This window comes from Cetorhinus maximus, chromosome 24, assembly GCF_964194155.1.
Source record: "Cetorhinus maximus chromosome 24, sCetMax3.hap1.1, whole genome shotgun sequence".
Lineage (NCBI taxonomy): Eukaryota > Metazoa > Chordata > Chondrichthyes > Lamniformes > Cetorhinidae > Cetorhinus > Cetorhinus maximus.
In genome coordinates, this window is record NC_135902.1 from 604,131 (window position 1) to 626,685 (window position 22,555).

Sequence of the window (22,555 nt, forward strand, 5' to 3'; positions counted from 1 at the left end):
TACTTTCAAATAAGGCTGTTTAATTTACTTTTCCTTCTGTAACCATTTATGTAATTCTGATATTGCTGAAAAAAGAGGCATGTTGTCAAAGCTTTTCGTCTTGTACACGAGGGGAGACACAAAAATGCCAAATTTCAAAGCGAGCAACAATTTCTACTGCATGAGGAAAGAGTACTGATTGGTTGGAAGTTGACTTTGATTGGTTGAGGCACTGCCATGGAGAATGCACCAGGGAGCTATTGTCCCCCAAAGTTTTGTTAATTTAAAAGACGCAATGCCTGGACATGTTCCTTTTGCCTGCAAAGGACAGGTCTCTGCCTATGAATGTATGTGCGATGGGGGTGGCTAGTGGAGAAGTTGGGGTCACCTTTGCATTCCAGGATGATCCTGGAGCAGGGAGCAATTTTATAAGACGTGGGAAGGGTAGAGAGAGGCACTGAACAAATTGCTTCAGAAATAATAGACTTTATTTTCAACAAATACAATTACTTTCTTGGTCAGTTGAGCATTGGATACATCAATGAAGATCACCAAACCAAGAACATTCATCAAATATTGAGGATTATGCAAGGATATATCCCATTTACTGAAGTCCACCGTTGAGATGCAGGTTGACAAAAGCCGACGCTTGTTCATCAGGCTCTAAACATCCAAATAAGGCGGCAAACTGCATTACAAACTGGAGTTTTCTGCAACAATGAAATGTTCCCTTCTAAAATTACAGGTCAAAGTGCTTTCAGCTGGTCAAGAAAACATGAACTTTGGGAAATGCATGGAGCTGACCACAGAATCTCACACCTGGTTTCTCTCTCTCTCTCTCTCTCTCTCTCTCTGTGGTGCACAAATTTGGTCCAGGAGCTGCTGGTTGCACTGGGGAGGTGTGAGGTTAGAAGTCCATTGAGCTGTGAGCCAGGTAGTCCTTGCGCCCGATGTTGCTGACCTGCTTCGTCTGCATGGCCTCCAGTTTCGGACAGTCTGTGATACGATGGCCCAAACCACCACAAAAGGTGCAGCCTCTCTCACCTGCACAAAGAACCAGAATTACACACAAAATAGCAAACACATTTCCACCGGAGCTCATGCGGCCTCAGTTCATGCAGTGCCTACATCACAAAGCCCTTCACAGGGACACTTGCCATTAGCAGTTTAAGTAAAACAGATGTTACAAACAACCATCAGGCCCTTTACCCACTTTGCTGAATAAGTCCTATGATCAATGCCAACATTTATCCAACAGACTCAAGTTGTATGAGGCCCCAAGCAAACTAAACAGCTGGGTCGGGCTGGGGAGCAGAGCATGCAGTGAGGGGAGCCATGGGGAAGACACAAGGAAGAGCATACTGGCGGGAGAGGGGGGAAGCATGAAGAGCACCCGGTAATAGTGCAGTGGGCTGGGAGGGGCTGAAGCATATGGTTGGGAGGGGCTGCAGAGATTGGGAGTGCATGCAAAAGTGGCGTTGGAGAGGACATAGGGTGGAGGGGTGTGGTTGTATGGGAGGGATTTATTAGCAGCTCTTATATAAATAAGGTTTCTCATTGATGCATGTCTTACTACAGAGTACAGACCCCAACATATCCAGCGGGCATGATCACACAAGCAGAGGAAAAATGCATAGCTGAAACATGCTTTTATGAAATCAAATATATGGAACATTTCATCAAGTTTGTTCCCAGTCCACCAGGTCAAGAGAGGGAATCAAGTTAAATAAACATTATAAGGTAGATAAGTCTGTGAATTTCCTTGTACAGGCAGAATATATCTCATCAACCAGGTAGAGAGTATAGCATCAAACCCACCCAGTCTGCAGATAGTGCACTGTTTCATACAGTGCCAGCATTTATGAAGGCCTACAATAGTGTTCCCAGTTTTAGCCTGGTTTTAGGTGAGGGGTGCAGGGAAATCCTTAGAGCAGAGGCCCAGGTGCTTTCTGCAGGAGGGACAGAGGAAAACAAAAGAAGCAAGCAGCCTTTTAAACCTGGTTTCACTGACAACACAAACCAGGCAGTCAGTCACCTGTGCAGCTCATTGTCAGGTGTGTGGAGAAGTGCAGATATCGGGGAGAAATTTAATTTTGAAAAACTCAGTGATCTTCTGAAGCGTAAAACAAAAATGCTACATACCATCTGGAAATAAGCTGGTCTCAGTGCAGCCTAACACTGCACCACCCAAAGCCCAGCCCTTTTTGCAATCTTGCTATGTACAGAATGACTGCTTTATTTCCCTGCACTTCGACAGATGTGAGGTGTAGTATGGCGCAGGCTTCCTGTTCCGCTTTTCAAAGTCAGGCATCTGAAAGTAGAAGGGTTAAGCTGATGGCCATTTACAGCTAACAGGTCAGTGTACCTCCAATATCCAGCATTGTCTCATCTCCTGTCTGAAGGACCTGTAGAACAGGTGGGACTTTTTGCTTAGCTTCCAGTAACAGAGCCTTCAAATCCATCAACACCGATTCGTCTGGAAGGGAAACATGCATTAGTGAACCTCAAAAACACTAAAATGCACTGCAACAATTTATTTCTCATAGTTTACATTTAGAGTACCAAATACGAATACAAGTCTGTCCAACACAATAGCCCTAGCAGCAATCGAACAAAGCAACAGTATGTGCTACCCACAGATTTTTACATATTTGCACACCCACGCCTGAAGACGGTTACTCTTGGCCCCAGTACAGCTTCACAGAAACTGGCTGAAGTCCAGCAACATGCATTTTTCACAAGTGATCATTCTTCCCATCAATCTGGATACGAGTGTCTGCAGGCTACCTGATTCTGGCTCACATCCCAACCAAAACTGATTCTGTCCACACCTAGTATTCACACATGCACTTTGCAATGCGAGACATGGCACAAGGGGCCAGAATAGAAATCTTTTCCTTTCTGAGCCTAAGGATATTGCATCTAATGGAAATTCCCCGCCTACCAGCCAGACCAAGGTCAGATAACTCAGCTCAGAGAGAAAATTCACTAAGGAGGACCACGATTAAATGAAAGAAGGGCTTCAAATAAAATACACAATTCTACCTTCCGTGAAAGCCAAGTTAAGTACGTTCAATCGTTTCCAAGTGCTGTGTTCACCCACTTCCTGTTAGCCATACAGCACAGTGTGTGTGTGTTTATTGTGAGAGTAAATCTAAGGGCAGAATTTTCTGCCTGTCGAGTGGGTGGGCCCAACCCAATCTCCGGCGGGTGGGGAGCTGATCCCCACCGGAGAAGCGGGTCCTCGCCGCCATTTTAAGTGGGCGGGCCAATTAAGGCCCGCCCAGCGTGACGTCTGGCGGGAAGCGCTATGCACTCCCTGTGCGGGCGGGGGGATTCCCTAAAAGTGAGAGCTCGCTCTTTCAGGCATGCACACGACAGAACGCACATCTCCCCGAGGCTAAGTGCTGCCTCAGGGAGATCGCTGACACTTTTAAAAAGATTAAAAATATAAGAAAAAAAATTCCCTAACATGTCCCCCTGTCACATGAGATGGGACATGTTCATAAATTACAGTAAAACTTTATTAAACTTTTTAGAACCCTGCATGAAACCTCATCCCGCTGGGGTTCTCTATTTGCTGCCGGGGCTTCTGGCCTTCAGGTCGGACGGGCAGGTCCTTTAATTGTTTCAATGATCCTGTCAATGGCCTCAATTGGCCATTGGCAGGTCGGTGGGCCCACAGCTGATTTTGCTGCGCCCCCGCCTTGCTGAAAATTTAAATGGGGCGCAGTGACCTCAGGGGTTCCACCCGACATCATCCCGCATCATTTTACGCGTCAGCGAGCGGGCTCCGCCCCCTGCTCACCAACGCCAAAATTCTGCCCTAAAACCCAGACTCAGATATTCACAGAAATAGAGATGGGGAACAGGGGAAAGGAAACACCCATTTAACAGCACCTTGATTTGTAGTTGTTGCCAAATAAAGTTCCTCTCACCCTGTTTCAGTTAGGAACTAAAAGATGCAGTCACCATAACATCGACTGTAAATTCATAAGCCAGTTTACCACAGTCTTCCAGTTCCCTATAATTTGCAGTCTGTGTCGAAATACAGCAAGGCATGGACAACATTCAGGCTTGAGCTGATAACATTCACCCAGCACAAGTGCCAGGCCATCTCCAACAGGTGAAAATCTAACCATCGCCCCATGACATTTAGCGGCATTACCACTGCTGAATTCCCAACTATCAACATCCTGGGGGTTACCATTCACCAGAAACTGAACTGAACCAGCCTCATAAATACTGTGGCTACAAGAGCAGGTCTGAGGCTGGAAATTCTGAGGAGAGTAACCCACCCCTGACTCCCCAAAGCATGTCCACTATCTAAAAGGAACAAGTCAGGGGTGTGATGGAATATTCTCCACTTGCCTGGGTGAGTGCAGCTCCAACAATACTCAAGAAGCTCGACACCATCCATAAGACCATAAGACATAGGAGCAGAAATTAGGCCATTCGGCCCATCGAGTCTGCTCCGCCATTCAATCATGGCTGATAAGTTTCTCTGACCCATTCTCCCGCCTTCTCCCCGTAATCTTTGATCCCCTTACCAATCAAGAACCTATCTATCTCGGTCTTAAATACACTCAATGACCTGGCCTCCACAGCCTTCTGTGGCAATGAATTCCATAGATTCACCACTCTCTGCCTAAAGAAGTTTCTCCTCATCTCTGTTCTAAAAGGTCTTCCCTTTACTCTGAGGCTGTGCCCTCGGGTCCTAGTCTCTCCTACTAATGGAAACATCTTCCCCACGTCCACTCCATCCAGGCCTTTCAGTGTTCTGTAAGTTTCAATCAGATACCCCCTCAACCTTCTAAACTCCATCAAGTGTAGACCCAGAGTCCTCAAACGTTCCTCATATGTTAAGCCTTTCATTCCTGGGATCGTTCTCGTGAACCTCCTCTGGATCCTCTCCAGGGCCAGCACATCCTTCCTGAGATACGGGGCCCAAAATTGCTCAACCTGCTTTTATATTCCAGTCCTCTTGAAATAAATGCCAACATTGCATTTGCCTTCCTAACTACCGACTCAACCTGCAAGTTAGCCTTAAGAGAATCCTGGACTAGGACTCCCAAGTCCCTTTGCACTCCAGATTTCTGAATTCTCTCCCCATTTAGAAAATAGTCTATGCCTCTATTCTTCCTACCAAAGTGCATGACCTCACACTTCCCCACGTTGTATTCCATCTGCCACTTCTTTGCCCATTCTCTTAACCTGCCTAAATCCTTCTGCAGCCTCCCCGCCTCCTCAATACTACCTGTCCCTCCACCTATCTTTGTATCATCTGCAAACTTAGCCAGAATGCCCTCAGTTCCTGCATCTAGATCATTAATGTATAAAGTGAAAAGTTGTGGTCCCAACACTGACCCTTGCGGAACTCCACTAGTCACCATCCAGGACAAAGCAGTCTGTTTGATTGGCACCCCATCCACCCACTTAAACATTCATCGCCTCCATCACTGATTTCTCAACTATTTACAATCTACATCAATGATTTGGATGAAGGGACTGAATGTATGGTAGCTAAGTTTGCCAATGATAGGTAGGAAAGTGTGTTGTCAAAAGAGGATAGAGAGCCTGCAAAGGCATATAGACAGGTTCAGTGAGTGGGCAAAGATTTGGCAGATGGAGTATAATGTAGGTAAATGTGAACTTGTTCACTTTGGCAGGAAGAATAGAAAAGCAGTGTACTATTTAAATGGAGTGACTGCAGAACTTGATGGTACAGAGGGTGCCCTGGTACATGAATCACAAAAAGTTAGAATGCAGGTACAGCAGTGGCTAGGAAGGCAAATGAAATGTTGCCATTTATTGCAGGAATTGAATATAAAAGTAGAGAAGTTTTACTGCAACTGGGCAGGGCTTCAGTGAGACCACATCTGGAATTCTGTGCACAGTTTTGGCCTCTATTTGAAAAGTTTCATTAGCAGTGCAGAGAAGGCTCACTCAACTCATCCCTGGGATGAAGGGTTTATCCTATGAAAAAAGGTCGAACAGGTTGGGCTTATACCCACTGCAATTTAGAAGAATGAGAGGTGATTTTATTGAAACATACAAGATCCTGAGGGCACCTGATAGGATAAATACTGGGAGGATGCTTCCACTTGTGGGGGAGACTAGAACTAGGGGACACAGCTTAAGAATAAGAGATCTTCTTTTTAAGACTGAGATAAGGACAAATATTTTCTCTCAGAGGGTCGCTGGTCTGTGGAATTCTCTTGCACAGAAAGCTGGGGTGGCTGGGTCATTAAATTTATTCAAGGCAGAGTTAGACATGTTTAATTGACAAGGGAGGCAAGGGTTATGGGTGGAGACAGGAGGTGGAGTTGAGACCATAATCAGATCAGCCATGATCTTACTGAATGGTGGAGCAGCTCAAAGGACTGAATGGCCTGCTTCCAAGTCATATGTTCCTATGATGCAATGGCAGCAGTGTGTGTACCATCTACAAAATGCACTGCAGCAATTCACCAAGACTCCTTCAACAGCACCTTCCAATCCAACAATCCCTAACACATACAGGACAAGGGTAGAAGACACATGAGTACACCACCAACTGCAAGTTGCCCTCCAAGCCACACATCATCCTGACTTGGAACTATATCGCTGTTCCTTCACTGTCACGAGATCAAAATCCTGGAACTCCCTCCATAACAGCACTGTGGATGTATCGGCATCACGTGGACTGCAGCAGTTAAGAAGGCAGTTCACCGCCAGACTGCAGCAGTTAAGAAGGCAGTTTGCCACCACCTTCTCAAGGGCAGTTAGGGATGGGCAACAAATACTGGGCTTACCAACCATGTGCATATTACATGGAGGAATTAAAAAAAACTTACCACAAGCTTTGTTGATGAAGGTTGTGGCTATCCCTGTTTTCCCTGATCGACCGGTACGTCCAATTCTGTGAACTGAACAAAGAGAAAGTGCTCAGATTTAAGGGACTTGCAGAAACAGAGCCCCACAGACAGTAGCCAAATTCATCAGCAACACAAAGACCAGGTATCATACTGGGAAAGTGAACTGAGTAAAGGAAAGGATTTACATGGATTTGACTTGCCACACACTGGAGTCTAGGGCATTATATTTTGAATACATATCTATTAATTCAGGGATTGGTTGAGCTGTAACTTCATGGAGATGTGCATCAAGCTCAACTTACACCACTAAACACAATGATCTTCTGCTCTCCAATTTTCCCCTGTCCCTGAACAAAAACCAGAGGTGACTACATTTGATATTAGGTTTGAGTAGAAGTGAGAAAACAAAAACTTTAAATTTAAGCAAGGCAAACTTAGACGAGATGAGAAATGAATTGCTAACAGTAAATTGAGCTGAGCTGTTAACTCCAGACAGCGGGGAGTATTTGAGGAAGTAACTGACAGATTACCAAACCAGCACATGCAGTAAGTAACCATGGTCAACAAATAAGACAAGAGACAGTATCAAGCTAAAAGCTTTACACGAATAAAAGCAAAAACTGAAATCCGGGAGACTGAGAGAGTTATAAAATGCAAAAAAGGGTTAAAAAATGAAGTAATAAGAGGTGCAGAATGTGAATCTAAAGAAAAGCTAACATTAAAGTTTTTATAAATATTAAGAAAAAAAGAGTAAATACACTCCTGGAATGGATAGCACGAGGGAATCTAAAAATAAATCAAGGGAAGAACTTATTGATTTTAATGCAAGTTTAAAAAATGTTAATGGAGGAAATAATGGGACTTAAGATAGGCAAAACCCCAAGACCTAAGAACATAGAAAATGGGAGAACTGTAAACTAGGATTATGGCTGATCTTCAACCTCAACTTCACTTTCCTGCCCAATTCCCATAGCCCTCGATTCCTTTGGCCTAAAAATCTTTCTCCGCCATGGATATACTCAATGACTGATCATCCAGAGTTCTCCATGATAGAGAATTCCAAAGACCCACAAGAAGGAGGTCCCTTTTCCTGAGATTGTGACTCCATGTTCTAGATTTCCCAGCCAGGAAAAAGTCTCACAATGGTTACCCTGTCAAGCTTCAATAAAATCAGCTTTCATTCTTCTGAACTCCAAAAACTATATGTCCATTCTACTCAACCTTCCCTCATTGGACAGCTCTCTAATCACAGAAATCAACCTAGTGAACCTTCACTGCAACTCCTCTAAGGCAAGTGTACCCTTCCTTAGGTACTGAGCTAAAACTGTATATGCTATTCCAAGTGTGGTCTCACCAAAGCCCTATAAAATTGCAGCAAGACATCCTTAATCTTGGAACAGTCCAAACAAGAGTCATATTCAACTCGAAATGTCAACTCTGTTTCTCTCTCTCCACAGATGCTGCCAGATCTGCTGAGTTTTCCAGCACTTTCTATTCTTATTTCAGATTTCTAGCATCCGCAGCATTTTGCTTTTATTTATGTGAATATATTCACACTTCTCCACATTATAGTCCATCTGCTACCTTCTTGTCCACTCAATTGTCTATAACCCTTTGATACTACTTGTGTCCTCCTCACAGCTTCCCACCTTTATATCAGCAGCAAACTTGGATACATTACACTTGGTCCCCTCATCTAAACCAATGATATAGATTATAATGAGTTGAAACCAAGCACTGATCCCTGTGGCACTCTACTAATTACACCCTGCCTTCCTGAAAATGACTTGATAATTTCTACTCTCTGTTTTCTGATATTAAGCAATCTTTAATTCATGCCTAAATATTACCCTGCAATCCCATGAGTATGACGAACCTCTTGTGTTGCAACTCATTGAATGACTTCCGAATGTCCAAATATACGATGTCCACTGGTTCCCCTTTTTCTATCCTACAAGTTACAACTTCAAAATACTCTAACAGATTTTTCAAACATGATTTCCTTTTCATAAGCCATGTTGACTCAGTTTAACCACACTGTGATTTTCCATCTGCCCTATTACCATAATCTTACTAACAGATTCGGTCATTTTCCCTACTACTGATATCTAGCTGGTCTGTAGTTCCTTGTTTTCTCTCTCTCTTCCTTCTTGAACAGAGAGTTTACACTTGCTATCTTCCAATCCACAGGGGGCTTCTAGAGTCACAGAGGCAGTTCCAGAAGATCAAAGTCAATACATCTCTCCAGCCGCCATTTTTAAATGCAATAAAAACTTGCATTTACATAGTGCCTTTTGTGACCTCCCAACACCCCAAGCACTTGACAGCCAATAAAGTACTTGTTGAAGTATAATCATTGTTGTAGGAAAGAGGGCAGCTAATTTGCTCCCACAGACAGCAATGTGATATGACTAGAAAATCTTTTTACTGACATTAACTAAGGGATAAATGTTACCCAAGGCAGCAGAGCTTCTCAGCTCTTCTTTGAAAAAGTGCAATGGAATCTTATATGCCAACTTGAGAGAGCAGACAGATCTTGTTATAACATTTCATCTGAAAGGCAGCTGCTCCAACAGTGCAGCTCTCCTTGAGTGCTGCACTGTGGGAATTTTTGCTCAAGTTTTTCAAAAAGATCCAAGGGGGTTTGTCAGCTTTTAATCCCTTTAACTTCTTCAGTACCTTCTCTTTAATAATATTAACTACTTTAAGTTCCTCGGTCTCATTAGACCCTTGGTTCACCCACTCCTTCTTTGTGTCTCCTACACTGTGCAGGCAGATGCAAAATCTTTGTTTCATGTCCTGCCATTTTCTTATTCCCCATTACAATTTCTCCTGTCTTTGCCTTTAAGGGACCCACATTTTCTTTTGCTAATCTCTTCCTTTTTACCTATAGACGCTCTTGCAATCTGCTTTTTTATTGCTAGCTAGATTACTCTCAGATTCCATTTCCTTCCTTTATCAATTTGTTACTGGGATGAATTAAATTTTCAGACTGAGCTCAATAGGTTTTGTTTGGTAAGGGTACCAAGAGATATGGAGCAAAGGCAGGAAAATTGAATTGTAGTGCAACCATGATGTAACCAAATGATGGAACAGGCCCGAGGGGCCAAATGGCCTCTTCCTGTTCCTAAGATGCAATTGAAGAGTAGACCATACACTGATGCAGTCAACGAGATCAACACCAGATTCAAAGGGGCTATACCTCGTGTTCACTGATACACCTACAGATGAAGGAACTTTTCTTACCATAATTCTCAATCTCTTCAGGCATATCATAGTTAATAACATGCTGGATATTTGGGAAGTCCAAGCCTTTTGATGCTACATCAGTTGCCACAAGTACGTCCTTCTTTCCCTCTCGAAACGCCTCAATGGCTTTAGTTCGCTCCTCCTGGTCTGCAATGAACCAGAATAGGAACAAATCACATTAAACTGTTCAACTGATTGGTATAAAGCTGTGGTATTAGGATCAACTCATACTAAACACCAATCTTCAGTAGCACATTTTATCCTACACAAGCCAAACTTCCTTCAACAAGAACAAAAATAAATCAAACCCTGAGCTCTACTGGGTTGAGAAATGGAAGATTTTCACACTCAGCCACAACAACTTGCATTTGTAACATAGAAAATCATTAGGGATGGTCAATAAATGCTGTCCACCCACAATCCATGAATGAATTTTTTTAAATCCCAAGATGTGTTATCAAACAATATTGAACATTGAGTCACAAATGCTTGGTCAAAGAGGTAAGTTTTTAATGAGTGTCTTAAAGGACGAGAGAGGGATAGAGAAGGGAAGAAATTTAGGGAGGGAATTACAGACTTAGGGCCTTGGTAGCTGAAGACACAGCCACCAATGGAGGAGCACTTAAAATAGGGGATGCTCAAGTGGCCAGAAATATAGGATTACAGATATCTCGGAGGGTTGTGGGGCTGTAGAAGATTACAGAGAGGGGGAGGGGTGAGGTCAAGGAGGAACTTGAAGCAGGGTGAAACTGTTAATTTTGTGTTGCTGTTTAACCGGGAGTCAATGTAATTAAGCAAGGGCAGGAGCAATGGGTGAACGGGATTTAGTGAAAGTTAGGTAACAAGTAGCAGGACTTTTTTTAACGCAAGTTTATAAAGGATGGAAGATCCGGCCAGAAAAGCATTGAAATAATCAAGTCTAGAGGTAACAAAGGCATGAGGGTTTCAGCAGCAGAAAAGCTGAGACAGGACTGGAGTGGAGATGGGTGATAATACAGAAATGGGAGTAGGTGGCCTTGGGGATTGAGAGAATACAGGATTAAAGCTCAGCTCAGGGTCAAATAGAATGCCACGGTTGCAAGCCGTATGGTTCAGTCTCAAACAGTGACCAGGAAGAAGAAAAAAGATTGGAGTCTGTAGTGGAAGTCGGAAACAATAGGTTCAGTCTTCACTGAGTGTCACATTAAACACACTACTTATAATATATCTTCTTGTATAATATCCACACATGGTCACTATTTTACACACTATCTGTAATATGCACATTCACCACAGAAACCCCAGGTAGATGTGTAAATGGAATTTCCAACCATCTTCCTTTGAAGTTACAGAGGGTTATCGAAAGAACCCCAGGAAATTTCCAACCATCATTCATAACATACAACTACTGTCGATAACATAACTACAATATTTATAACATAAATGTACATTATTTAGAATATGACCATAAATTTATAATATAAATGTACATTATCAGATAGTCATGTATAGCATAACCATACAATACCTATAACCAGGGATAAGGGTGGCCAAAGACAAGAAGTTCTGAAGATTTTTGTTACAAGGAATCATGAAGTTATTGCACTTTCTATGCTCTGCAATGAATGCAAATGCTTCCAGGCGGCTTCAAACGGGTGGAATTATTAGACTTCAAGTGGGTAGAAATAGTAGCTTTCCCTTTGTTTGCCTTCCAGTACCATCAAGACTGTGGACCAAATCACCAGTGACCTCAGTATTTCAGCATTCAATGCTGCTAGTGCGTGTAATACAGAATGAAGTCCAAAATAACAACAGTACGTGACCAGGAAGATTATGTACATGCAAGGTGAAGCAAAGGACTATAGCAGCGCTTAGTAAACTATTTTCCAATGTGACCCCATTTTAACTCACCACACCATCTCAAGGGCCATTAGGGATATGCAACAAATGTTAGCCTTGCCAGCGATGCCCACCATCCCATGAAGGGACATATAAAAAAAACTTTTGAAAATTAACAGGACTCCAGATGCCAGCAAAAACAAAACAGCAATAACATATAAAAATACATCATGTAAATATGAAAGTCAGTGTTTTTAAAGTACTTTGTAAGAATATTATTTCACATGCTCATGTAGATTTCAGCCAGGTTCTCCATATTTCCTGGTGACAGAAGTGAAGCCCCTCTCCCCAAGCCCCTCACACACACATTGTAACCAGCCCCTCTCCCCCTACCACACACACACACACACACGCCCCTCTCTCCAACCCACCTCACTCACTCAGCAGCCTTGTTCCCCAGCCCCCTGAGCTCCGCCACTCTTCCCCTCTCCCTCTGCCGAGCCCCACAGTTCCACCAAGTGGCCAGCAGCAGAGCCTGCCCTCCCAGTGGGATGAGTGACAGCTCCCCCGAGCCTGCTCCTGGCCTCATTATTGGTAGAGATTTTCCAGTCTTTCTGAGACTCTCTCCTCCTGGCTTCGGCCTGGTTGGAGACAGCAGCTAGGGAAAGGCGGAGGTCAGAAAAAAATTAAAAGGGTGGAATTTCATTATCTAAAAGTCAGGATTCCACCACATGATGGAAATTTCTCATCCCTAAAGTACACCCTTAATACAACACACACACATACATCAAAGTATTTAAGAGTCAAGAATCTCTCTTATTTAAGCAAGATGTTACACTCCCAGGCAGAGTTTCCTTATTTGGGAGTATGGGCTAAATCTACTCATTGTTCTCCCCTCCTCTCCCGAAGGTGATGCCAGGTGGCAAGGGTACAGACGTGAGGGCTGACAGTACGTGTTGGAGCTTACCTTTCCCCCCGTGTATGGCAACAGCCTCCACACCCTTCAAGAGCAGGTATTCATGGATTGCATCCACATCAGCTTTCTTCTCTGCAAATATTAACACCTGAAAGGTATATCAAGGCTGGCCATTAGATACCAATCTTATAGTTGAGTTTCACAGCCTACAAAAGCCCCTTCTCAGCTAAAAGCAGAAGAGAAATTTCCTAATCAGAATCAGAGGCTTTTCAGACACTGTCTGTCATTGAGAGAAACCTCAGACTACTGGTTAGGGCACATGAACTGCTCACTATCTGGAACCTTCTCTGCTCCACTCCCTGAAGGCAATGGTCACATCTCATACGGTGTCAGAAGCTTGTGCACACAAGTGCACATACACACACCCATCCACACATATTTTCACAAACACACATACATGGGACACACAAACACATATGCCCACACACAAAGACACAAAGAAACAGATAACCACATACATGCACATCCAAGTGCACACAAATAAGTACAAACACACACACACACACACACACATCTACAAGGTGCGCTGCAGCAACTAGCTAAGCCCCCTTCAACAGCACCTTTCAAACCCATGACCTCTACAGCCTAGAAGGACAAGGGCAGCTGGTGCCTGGGAACACCGCCAACCTGTAAGTTCCCCTCCAAGTTATATACCATCCAATGCTATCCAATTATATCACCACTCCTTTATCACAGAATCACAAAGTACAGAAGAGGCCCTTCGTCCCATCGAGTCTGCACTGACACGTGAGAAACACCTGACATACCTACCTAATCCCATTTACCAGCACTTGGCCCATAGCCTTGAATGTTATGATGCGCCAAGTGCTCATCCAGGTACTTTTTAAAGGATGTGAGGCAACCCACCTCCACCGCCCTCCCAGGCAGCGCATTCCAGACCATCACCACCCTCTGGGTAAAAAAAGTTTTTCCTCACATCCCCCCCTAAACCTCCTGCCCCTTTACCGTCGCTGGGTCAAAATCCTGGAACTCCCCTTCCTAACAGCACTGTATATGTACACCACATGGTCTGCAGCGGTACAAGAAAGTAGCTCATCACCACCTCCTCAAGAGTAATTAGGGATGGGTGATAAATGCTGGCCTTGCCCTGTGACACCTATATCCAAAGGATGAACCAAAAAAATACATGCACAAACGCAGGCCCGTACACACAAAGAAACACACAAATACATAAGGGTGCATACAAACATGCAAGTACAAGCTCGCGTGCACAAACAACACGTCTGCACATAGAAATGACGCAGACCAGTCCAATGCGCATATTTACACAAACAGGTGCATGCATTGCATTTCATAACACCTTTAACATAGTAAAACACCACAAGGGGCTTCACAGGCACTATCAAACAAAATATGGCACCGATCCATGTATGGAGGATTTTCTAAAATTTGCCATAAAGCTGAGTCAAAGGAATAGGTTTTAAAAAGTGCCTTAAAAGAACAGAGGTAAAGAGGTGGGGAAGTTAGGGAGGGAATTCCAGGGCTCTGGGCACATGCAAGTGAAGGCACAGCACAAACACATGCACAATTACTGACCAGAAGCTGGTCTCCATAAAGAGGGACTGGGTAGTGTAAAACTCTTCCCCCACTGCTCTCAGTGACCCTTTGGTGGCAGGTTTCAGAGCACAATGGTTATCTCATCCACGTGTGTGAATTATGGGCCCACAAAACACAGGTTACACAAATCTTTTGGAAGCACTCTACAAGCCTAAAAATACTATTTATTTATTTTAGTTGAAAACCTACTAAGTATATTGAAATACATCCTACAATATATGACTGCAAATGTATAAAGCTATGGTTAGACCTGATTTAGGCATCTACACTCATTTCTGGTCACTGCGCTGGAGGAATATACTAGATGTTAAGGGGCTGCAGGGCAGATTCACCCGAAGGATGCCAAAGCTAAAAGGGTTAGATTATGAGAACAGCTTGCTCAGACAAGGCTGGCATTGCCTTAAAGACTAAGCTGAGATGCTTAATTAAAGTTTTAAGATGTTTAAAAGATTTTATAGGGTAGGGTCAGGGAGTCATACAGAACAGAAGGCCATTCAGCCCATCGAGTCCATGCTGCCTCTCTGAAGAGCAATCAATCCCATTCCCCAGCTCTATCCCCACAGCTTTGCAGGTTTCTTTCCTTCAAGTGCCATCCAATTTTCTTTTAAAATCATTGATTGTCTCTGCTTCCATCACTTTCATAGGTATCGAGTTCCAGGTCATTACCACTTACTACGTTAAAAAAATTCTTCCTCACATCCCCACCAACTGCCCAACATCTCTTGCCCAAAACCTTTAATCTGGGTTCCCTAGTCCTTGTGCCATTGGCAAATGGGAACAGCATTTCTTTGTCTACCTTATCTAAACCGGTCATAATCTTCTATACCTCTACCAAATCTCCCCTCAACTTTCCTTGTTCCAAGGAGAACAACGCCAGCTTCTCCAGCCTAACCTTGTAGATAAAATCCCCCATCCCTGGAACCATTCTGGTAAATCTCCTCTGCACCCTTTCAAGAACCTTCACATCTTTTCCTAAAATGTGTTAACCAGAATTGGCTGCAATGGTCTACTTGTGGCCTAACTAGAGCTTTGTAAAGGTTCAGCATAACTTCTCTGCTTTTGTATCAATACCTCTATGTATGAAGTCCAAGATCCCATATGCTTTGCTAACTACTCTCTCAAAATGTCCTGCCACTTTCAAAGGACTATGCACATGAACCCTCCCAGGTCCCTTTGTCCCTGTTCCTAACTGTTGGTAGCACTCCTTGGGCAGCTGCAGAAGCATATGTTAAGTACAGAGTAAAGCTCCCCCTACACTGTCCCATCAAACACTCCAAGGACATGTAAAACACAGCATAGATACAGAGTAAAGATCCCTCTACACTGTCATGTCAAATACTCCCAGGACAGGTACAGCACAGGTTGGATACTGAAGACCATGGGTCAACAACATACTGGTCACACGCCTGAGAGGTGACTGACGTTCTCACACTATGTACAAAAGGAGAGTTTGTGTATTGTCCCATAATGTCCATCAAGTACTGGGTGGGATGCCTCATTACACAAAGTGGCCAAACAGTCAAACTGGACTAGACTGAAGTGAAGTCCTTTACCGGAGGTGGAGTCTTCTGCAGGCATTCCAGCAGGTACACCATCTTAGCTTCTTCCTTCACATATTCCACCTCCTAAACATAAGAGAACATTAGCATTTCATTCATGTTGATCAACACTCTAAAAAAAATTCTCTGAGGGAAGGGGTGACACATCAAAATTGCTTAAAGTTTTCAGCATGAACATCACACCATCCAATCCACTCGCAATCTTTTGAGTCCCACCATCAACTCAAAAAGGAGAAACCTTTAGCACCAACCCATGTTATTAACAACATTGCAGAACCACAGGCTGCTCAAAGAGCTCAGTTAATCTCATATACAGCAATATAAATCCTTTCAACAATTTTAGAGTGAACACAAGTAATCACAATGGCTTCCAGGGAATGTATAGGTGGGAATTGCTTGGTTAGCCTGAAGGAGGGATGGGAGAGGGTCACCTTCAGGGACTGGTTACAGAGCCACACTGTAAAAGGATGGACACGACTATACTTGAAGAAATGACCAGAGAAAGGCAAGGTTTATAAAACAATGACCTGTAGGAAGCTGGCAAAGTCATGGGATGGAGATTCGGAAACAGAAACAGATGGCTGGGGAACGACCAGACATTACAATCAAAAGGTAGCAAGTAGACGCAAGGGCAGACAGAAGGAAACAAAGACAAAAATGTTGGGGCTTGGGGGGTGATGGAGGACAAAGGGGAGAACGTGCGGAATCTGGGAGTGCATGGGGTGGGGGGGGGGGGGGGGGGCGCAAGGTGAGGGTGTGCAGTGCGCTGGACAACAAAGAGGATGAAGGACAGGGGGAAGGGAGTGGGAAGTGAGAGTGACTGCCCTTGACATCAAGGCAGCATTTTACCAAGTGTGCATCAAGGAGCCCTAGCAAAACTGGATACAATGGGATTCAGGGGGAAAACTCTGTTAGTTGGAGTCATACCTATGAGTCCTCGGCCCAACCATCTTCAGCTGCTTCATCAATGACCTTCCTTGCATCATAAGGTCAGAAGTAGGGATGTTCGCTGATGATTGCACAACGTTCAGCACCATTTGTGGCTTCTCAGATACTGAAGCAGTCCTTGTCTAAATGCAGCAAGAGCTGGACATTATATCCAGGCTTGGGCTGACAAGTGGCAAGTAACATTCACACCACACAAGTGCCAGGCAATGACCATCTCTGACAAGAGAGAATCTAACCCTCGCCCCTTGACATTCAATGGCATTACCATCGCTGAATACCCCACGATCAACATCGTGGGGGTGGGGGTTATCATTGACCAGAAACTGAACTGGACTAGCCTATAAATACTGTGGCTACAAGAGCAGGTCAGAGGCTAGGAATCCTGCAGACTCCCCAAAGTCTGTCCACCACCTACAAGGCACAAGTCAGGAGCGTGATTGAATACTCCCCAGTTGCCTGGATGAGTGCAGCTCCCACAACATTCAAGAAGCTTGACACCATTCAGCCCGCTTGATTGACACCTCTTCCACAAACGTTCACTCCCTCTACCACCAACGAACAGTAGGAGCAGTGTGTACCATCTACAAGATGCACTGCAGAAGTTCACCAAGGCTCCTTAGGCAGCACCTTCCAAACCCACAACTGCTACCATCTAGAAGGGCCAAGGGTAGCAGGCACATGGGAACACCTACAAGTTCCCCTCCAAGCCACTCACCATCCTGACTTAGGACTATATCACTGTTCCTTCACTGTCGCTGGTTCAAAATCCTGGAACTCCCTCCCAACAGCACTGTGGGTGTACGTACACCACAGGGACTACAATAGTTCAAGAAAGCAGCTCACCACCATCTTCCCAAGGGCAATTATGGATGGGCAATAAATGCCAGTGATGCCCACATCTAATAAATGAATAAAAAATATGGGGAGTGTGGGACAGGAGAGGGAGAGGATGTGGAAAGAACAGCAGAGAATGAAAGAAAAAAGAATGGAAAAGATTCAATGAATGACTTTCAAAATGTAGTTACTCTTGTTTTGTAAATGAGTGTAAAAGCCAACTTATACACATCAAATAGATATACGATTAGATAATCTATTTCAGTGATGTTGATTGTGGAATAAAATTTGGCCTGGACTACTCTGAAATAGTGCCAAGGGATCTTTCACGGTCACTTGAGAGAAGATTGCTGTAGGTTTAATATGTTATCCATATGACAGCACTCTTGACAGTGCAGCACTCCACAATACTAGGGATGGCAGTCTAGACCTAGTGCTCAAGTCTCTGGAATGGAGCTTGATCCCATGACTTTCTGACTCAGGATGAGTGTAAAAGGTCGTGGGTTCATACCTGTCATGAACAGATATTAATGTCTATAATGTTATTGGAGATTATTTTTTAAAATAGAGAGTAGTGGTGTCTGTGTCTGTGGGTGCATCTTAACTGGATTAAAGCCAGCTGGTCTAGAGGCTTTGATGTATAGAAAGAAGTAGGTTTGAAATGGTAATTAGATAAACATGGGGAAGTTTAGAAACATGGGTGTCAAGGGGGAAATTTGCATTTTTAAATAAACCATTCAAAAGAATGGGTGAAGTCTTACACCTGGCTAGAAGACACCAAGCAATAGTGTTTATTTTTCTTCTTCATTACTAATAAAATTGGTGGAATCAAAGGATGTTATTGTCGGAAGAGGTAAAATTAAAAGCCTAGTGATACAATGGACACATCTAACACTCAAATAATATAATTCTTCTTTTATTTTTCAAATTACATTGGGATGAAAACAGGAGGATTTTCTGCAATTAAAACAGATAATACTAGAAACACTCAGCAGATCACGCATTTATGGAGATAGAAACAGAATTAACATTTCACATCAAGGAGCTTTCATTAGACTCTCCTCTGCTGACCTGCTGAGTATTTCCAGCACTTTCTGTTTTTATTACAGATTGCCAGCATCTGCAGGATTCTGCTTTACAAACTCCTGGAACCTTCTTTGGCCACTACATGTTAACTAAAAAAATGAAAGATAGTATCAAACTTAAAGAAAAAGCATGTGATAGTGCAAAGCATGTGATAGTGGGTGGCAGGTCAGAAAATTGGACAGAATATAAATAACAGCAAAGAATGACCAAAAGATTGATAAGGAAAGAAAAATTAGAGCACAATGGATAGCTAGAAATATAAAGGCAGATAGTAAGAGTTTCTACAGATATTTTCAAAAAAGGAAAAGAGTTAACAAAGTGAGTGTTGATCCTATACAAAGTGAGTCTGGGGAATTAATAATGGAAAATAAGGAGGTGGCAGATGAATTCAACCAGTATTTTGCATCAGTCTTCACTATAAGAGGATACAAGTAACATCCCAGAATCAGCTGTAAATCAGGAAATGGGAGGGAGGAACTCGAAAAAATTACAATCACCAGGCAAGTGGTACTGAGAAAATTGTTGGAGGTGCAGGCTGACAAGTCCTGGGGCCTGATGGACTGAGTGGCTAGAGAGATGGTTGATGCATTGGCTTTAATTTTCCAAAACTCTTTAGATTCGGGGACAGTTCCATTAGATTGGAAAATAGCGATTATCCAAAAAGGGTGGAAGGCAGAAAGCGGAAAACTATAGGCCAGTTAGCGTAACATCCGTCATAGGGAAAATGTTAGAAGCTATCATTAAACATGTTATGGTAGGGCACCTGGAAAAATTCAGAGGAATCAGGCAGAGTCAAAATGGCTTTGTGAAAGGGAAATCATGCTTAAACAATTTATTGGAGTTCTTTGAAGAAGTAACATATGCTGTAGATAAAGGGGAACCGGGGATGTATTGTATTTAGATTTCGAGAAGGATGTTGCCACATCAAAGGTTATTGAAAAAATAAAAGCTCATGGTGTAGAGGGTAACATATTGGCATGGATAGAAGATTGGTTTGTGAAATAGTAAGAGAGTAAGTATAAATAGGTCTTTTACTGATTGGCAAGGTGTAATGAGTGGTGTGCTACAGGGGTCAGTGCTGGAGCCTCAACTTTTTACGTTTTATATAAATGACTTGGTTGATGGGACCAAAGTTATGGTTGCTAAATTTGCTGAAGGATGTGCTGGCCCTGGAGAGGATCCAGAGGAGGTTCACGAGAATGATCCCAGGAATGAAAGGCTTAACATATGAGGAACGTTTGAGGACTCTGGGTCTATACTTGATGGAGTTTAGAAGGATGAGGGGGGATCTGATTGAAACTTACAGAATACTGAAAGGCCTGGATAAAGTGGACGTGGGGAAGATGTTTCCATTAGTAGGAGAGGCTAGGACCCGAGGGCACAGCCTCAGAGTAAAGGGAAGACCTTTTAGAACAGAGATGAGGAGAAACTTCTTTAGCCAGAGAGTGGTAAATCTATGGAATTCATTGCCACAGAAGGCTGTGGAGGCCAGGTCATTGAGTGTATTTAAGACCGAGATAGATAGGTTCTTGATTGGTCAGGGGATCAAAGGTTACGGGGAGAAGGCGGGAGAATGGGTGTGGGAGAATAAAATACATCTACAGGATAACAAAGGGTTAAGTGGTTAAACCATAGTGGAATACTACAACGAAGTCTCCTTGCACCAGAAGCAGACAAACCTGCGCTGTCAGCTATTGTGAAGGAAGAAAAACAAGTATCATAAACAAACTACCAAGAGTCCTTGAAACAAAGTTAGGTTGTCTGTTATCAGCACATGAGACAGGGCCTAGTCATGCTATCTGTTGTCTGTCCAGATGACTAGTCGCCAGATGGGCTACTCAAGGTTTTGTGTAACTACTCAAGGTTTTTGCATAAGTATAAATTAAGGCAGAACAATTGTATGCGTGCCAAAGATAAAATTTCAATGTTATTAATTACGCACGCTTTTACTATAACTATGTGTGTACTCTGATGCTTCCTCAGAGTGCCGGCTAGCTCTGTTGTATGCTGCTGGGCTCTCCGTGATATCACGATTCAATAAAGGCTTCTGAGACAAACCTCCTGGGTCTGAGTGTTCACTCCGTTTTCCGCGACAATGGGGTTGAGAAACTTATCAGCCATGACTGAATGGCGGAGCAGACTCGATGGGCCGAATGGCCTAATTTCTGCTCCTATGTCTTATGGTCCTAGTGCATGAATCACAAAAGGCTAGTATGCAGGTACAGCAAGTAATTAGCAAAGCTAACAGAATGTTATCGTTTATTGCAAGGGGAATTGATTCCAAAAGTAGGGAAGTTAAACCTCAGTTATACAGGGCATTGGTGAGATCACATCTGGAGTGCTGTGTACAGTATTGGTTTCTTTATTTGAGGAAGGATGTAGGTGCGTTAGAAGCAGTTCAGAGAAGGTTTACTAGACTAATACCTGGATTGGGCGGGTTGTCTTATGGGTAAAGGTTGGACAGGCTGGGCTTGTATCTGCTGGAGCTTAGCGGAATAAGTGACTTGGTGAAAACATGCAGGATCCTGAGGAGTCTTGACGAGGTCGATGTGAAGAGGATGTTTCCTCTTGAGAGAATCTAGTACTTGGGGCCAATGTTTTAAAATAAGGGGTCGATCATTTAGGACAGAGATGAGGAGAAATTCTTTTCTCTGAGGGTTGAGTCTTTGGAACTCTCTTCCTCAAAAAACAGCAAAGCAGAGTCTTTGAATATTTTTAAGGCAGAGGTAGATAGATTCATGATAAGAAAGAGGGTGAAAGGTTATCAGGGGTAGGTGGGAATATGGAGTTGAGATTACAATCAGATCAGCCATGATCTTACTGGGTGGTGGTGCAGGTTCAAAGTGCCGAGTGGCCCACTCCTAATTCGTATGTTCATATGCACAATTTGGAGTTGTACAGAAACAATAAGGGGCTGTGTAAGAGTTTGTTAAATCAAAATTTTTCAGCTGGAGCTCAGGATAAAGCTATTTTTTAGTCTTATGTTGAAAAATTACTTTGAAGCCCTTGGTTTTCCATGGGTTCAATATATCTCAGAGTATCTAGATGAATTTTATTCTTTCCATCTCACCTGGATCACATCTAGGCTGGCAGCTCCTGCTCGACCTACATTGATGGTGATGGGCTTCACCAGGGCACTCTTGGCAAAGTTCTGAATCTTTTTCGGCATGGTAGCACTGAAAAGCAGAGTCTGGCGTTGGCCCTGTGGGAAAATGTAAAGTTAGGTGAATATGAGCCATAAAAAACATCAAACTGGACAGAGCCCTCACACAGAGGCAGATAGAAAGTCAAAGCTTTCCATCTCTGGGCACAGATTGGAACTCCCCTCCCACTCCAACTGAATATCAACATCTCCTTTCAGGGTTGAGCCTTGTAACTCCAACAGCAACCGACCCATATTCATTGCCGTTATGTCCATAAGACCTATTCTGGGAAGTCCAGGGGAATTTTTTGCTCTAATTTTCCCTCTCCCAGGGCAAAGGACAGCAATCCTTGACTTGATAATTAAACTCACTCCCATAACCATCCCAGTCGGGGGTCAGGACTGGGGGCTATACCCCAAGCAATGGCGGGGCTGTGGGGGGGGTGCACGACCTGTTCCAGGGCCCTGGGTAATGGTGGACATAATAACTGAGAGGGGAAATAATCAGGGATGCCACTCCTGATGAATA

At 43.5% G+C, this 22,555-nt stretch overlaps 1 protein-coding gene across 1 annotated transcript in view; it reads right to left on the reverse strand.

The window, feature by feature from the left end:
• Nucleotides 1-445: 445 nt before the first annotated feature.
• ddx41 (DEAD (Asp-Glu-Ala-Asp) box polypeptide 41) overlaps nt 446-22,555 on the reverse strand; it is a 60,818-nt gene continuing 38,708 nt past the window's right edge. Inside the window, exons 11-17 of the mRNA XM_078570628.1 lie at nt 21,955-22,086; nt 16,011-16,082; nt 12,871-12,967; nt 10,083-10,232; nt 6,816-6,887; nt 2,345-2,455; nt 446-1,023 (exon numbers count right to left, since the gene is read on the reverse strand). Coding sequence (XP_078426754.1) covers nt 887-1,023; nt 2,345-2,455; nt 6,816-6,887; nt 10,083-10,232; nt 12,871-12,967; nt 16,011-16,082; nt 21,955-22,086 — 771 coding nt within the window. The 3' untranslated portion in view covers nt 446-886. The remainder of the gene's footprint in view (nt 1,024-2,344; nt 2,456-6,815; nt 6,888-10,082; nt 10,233-12,870; nt 12,968-16,010; nt 16,083-21,954; nt 22,087-22,555) is intronic.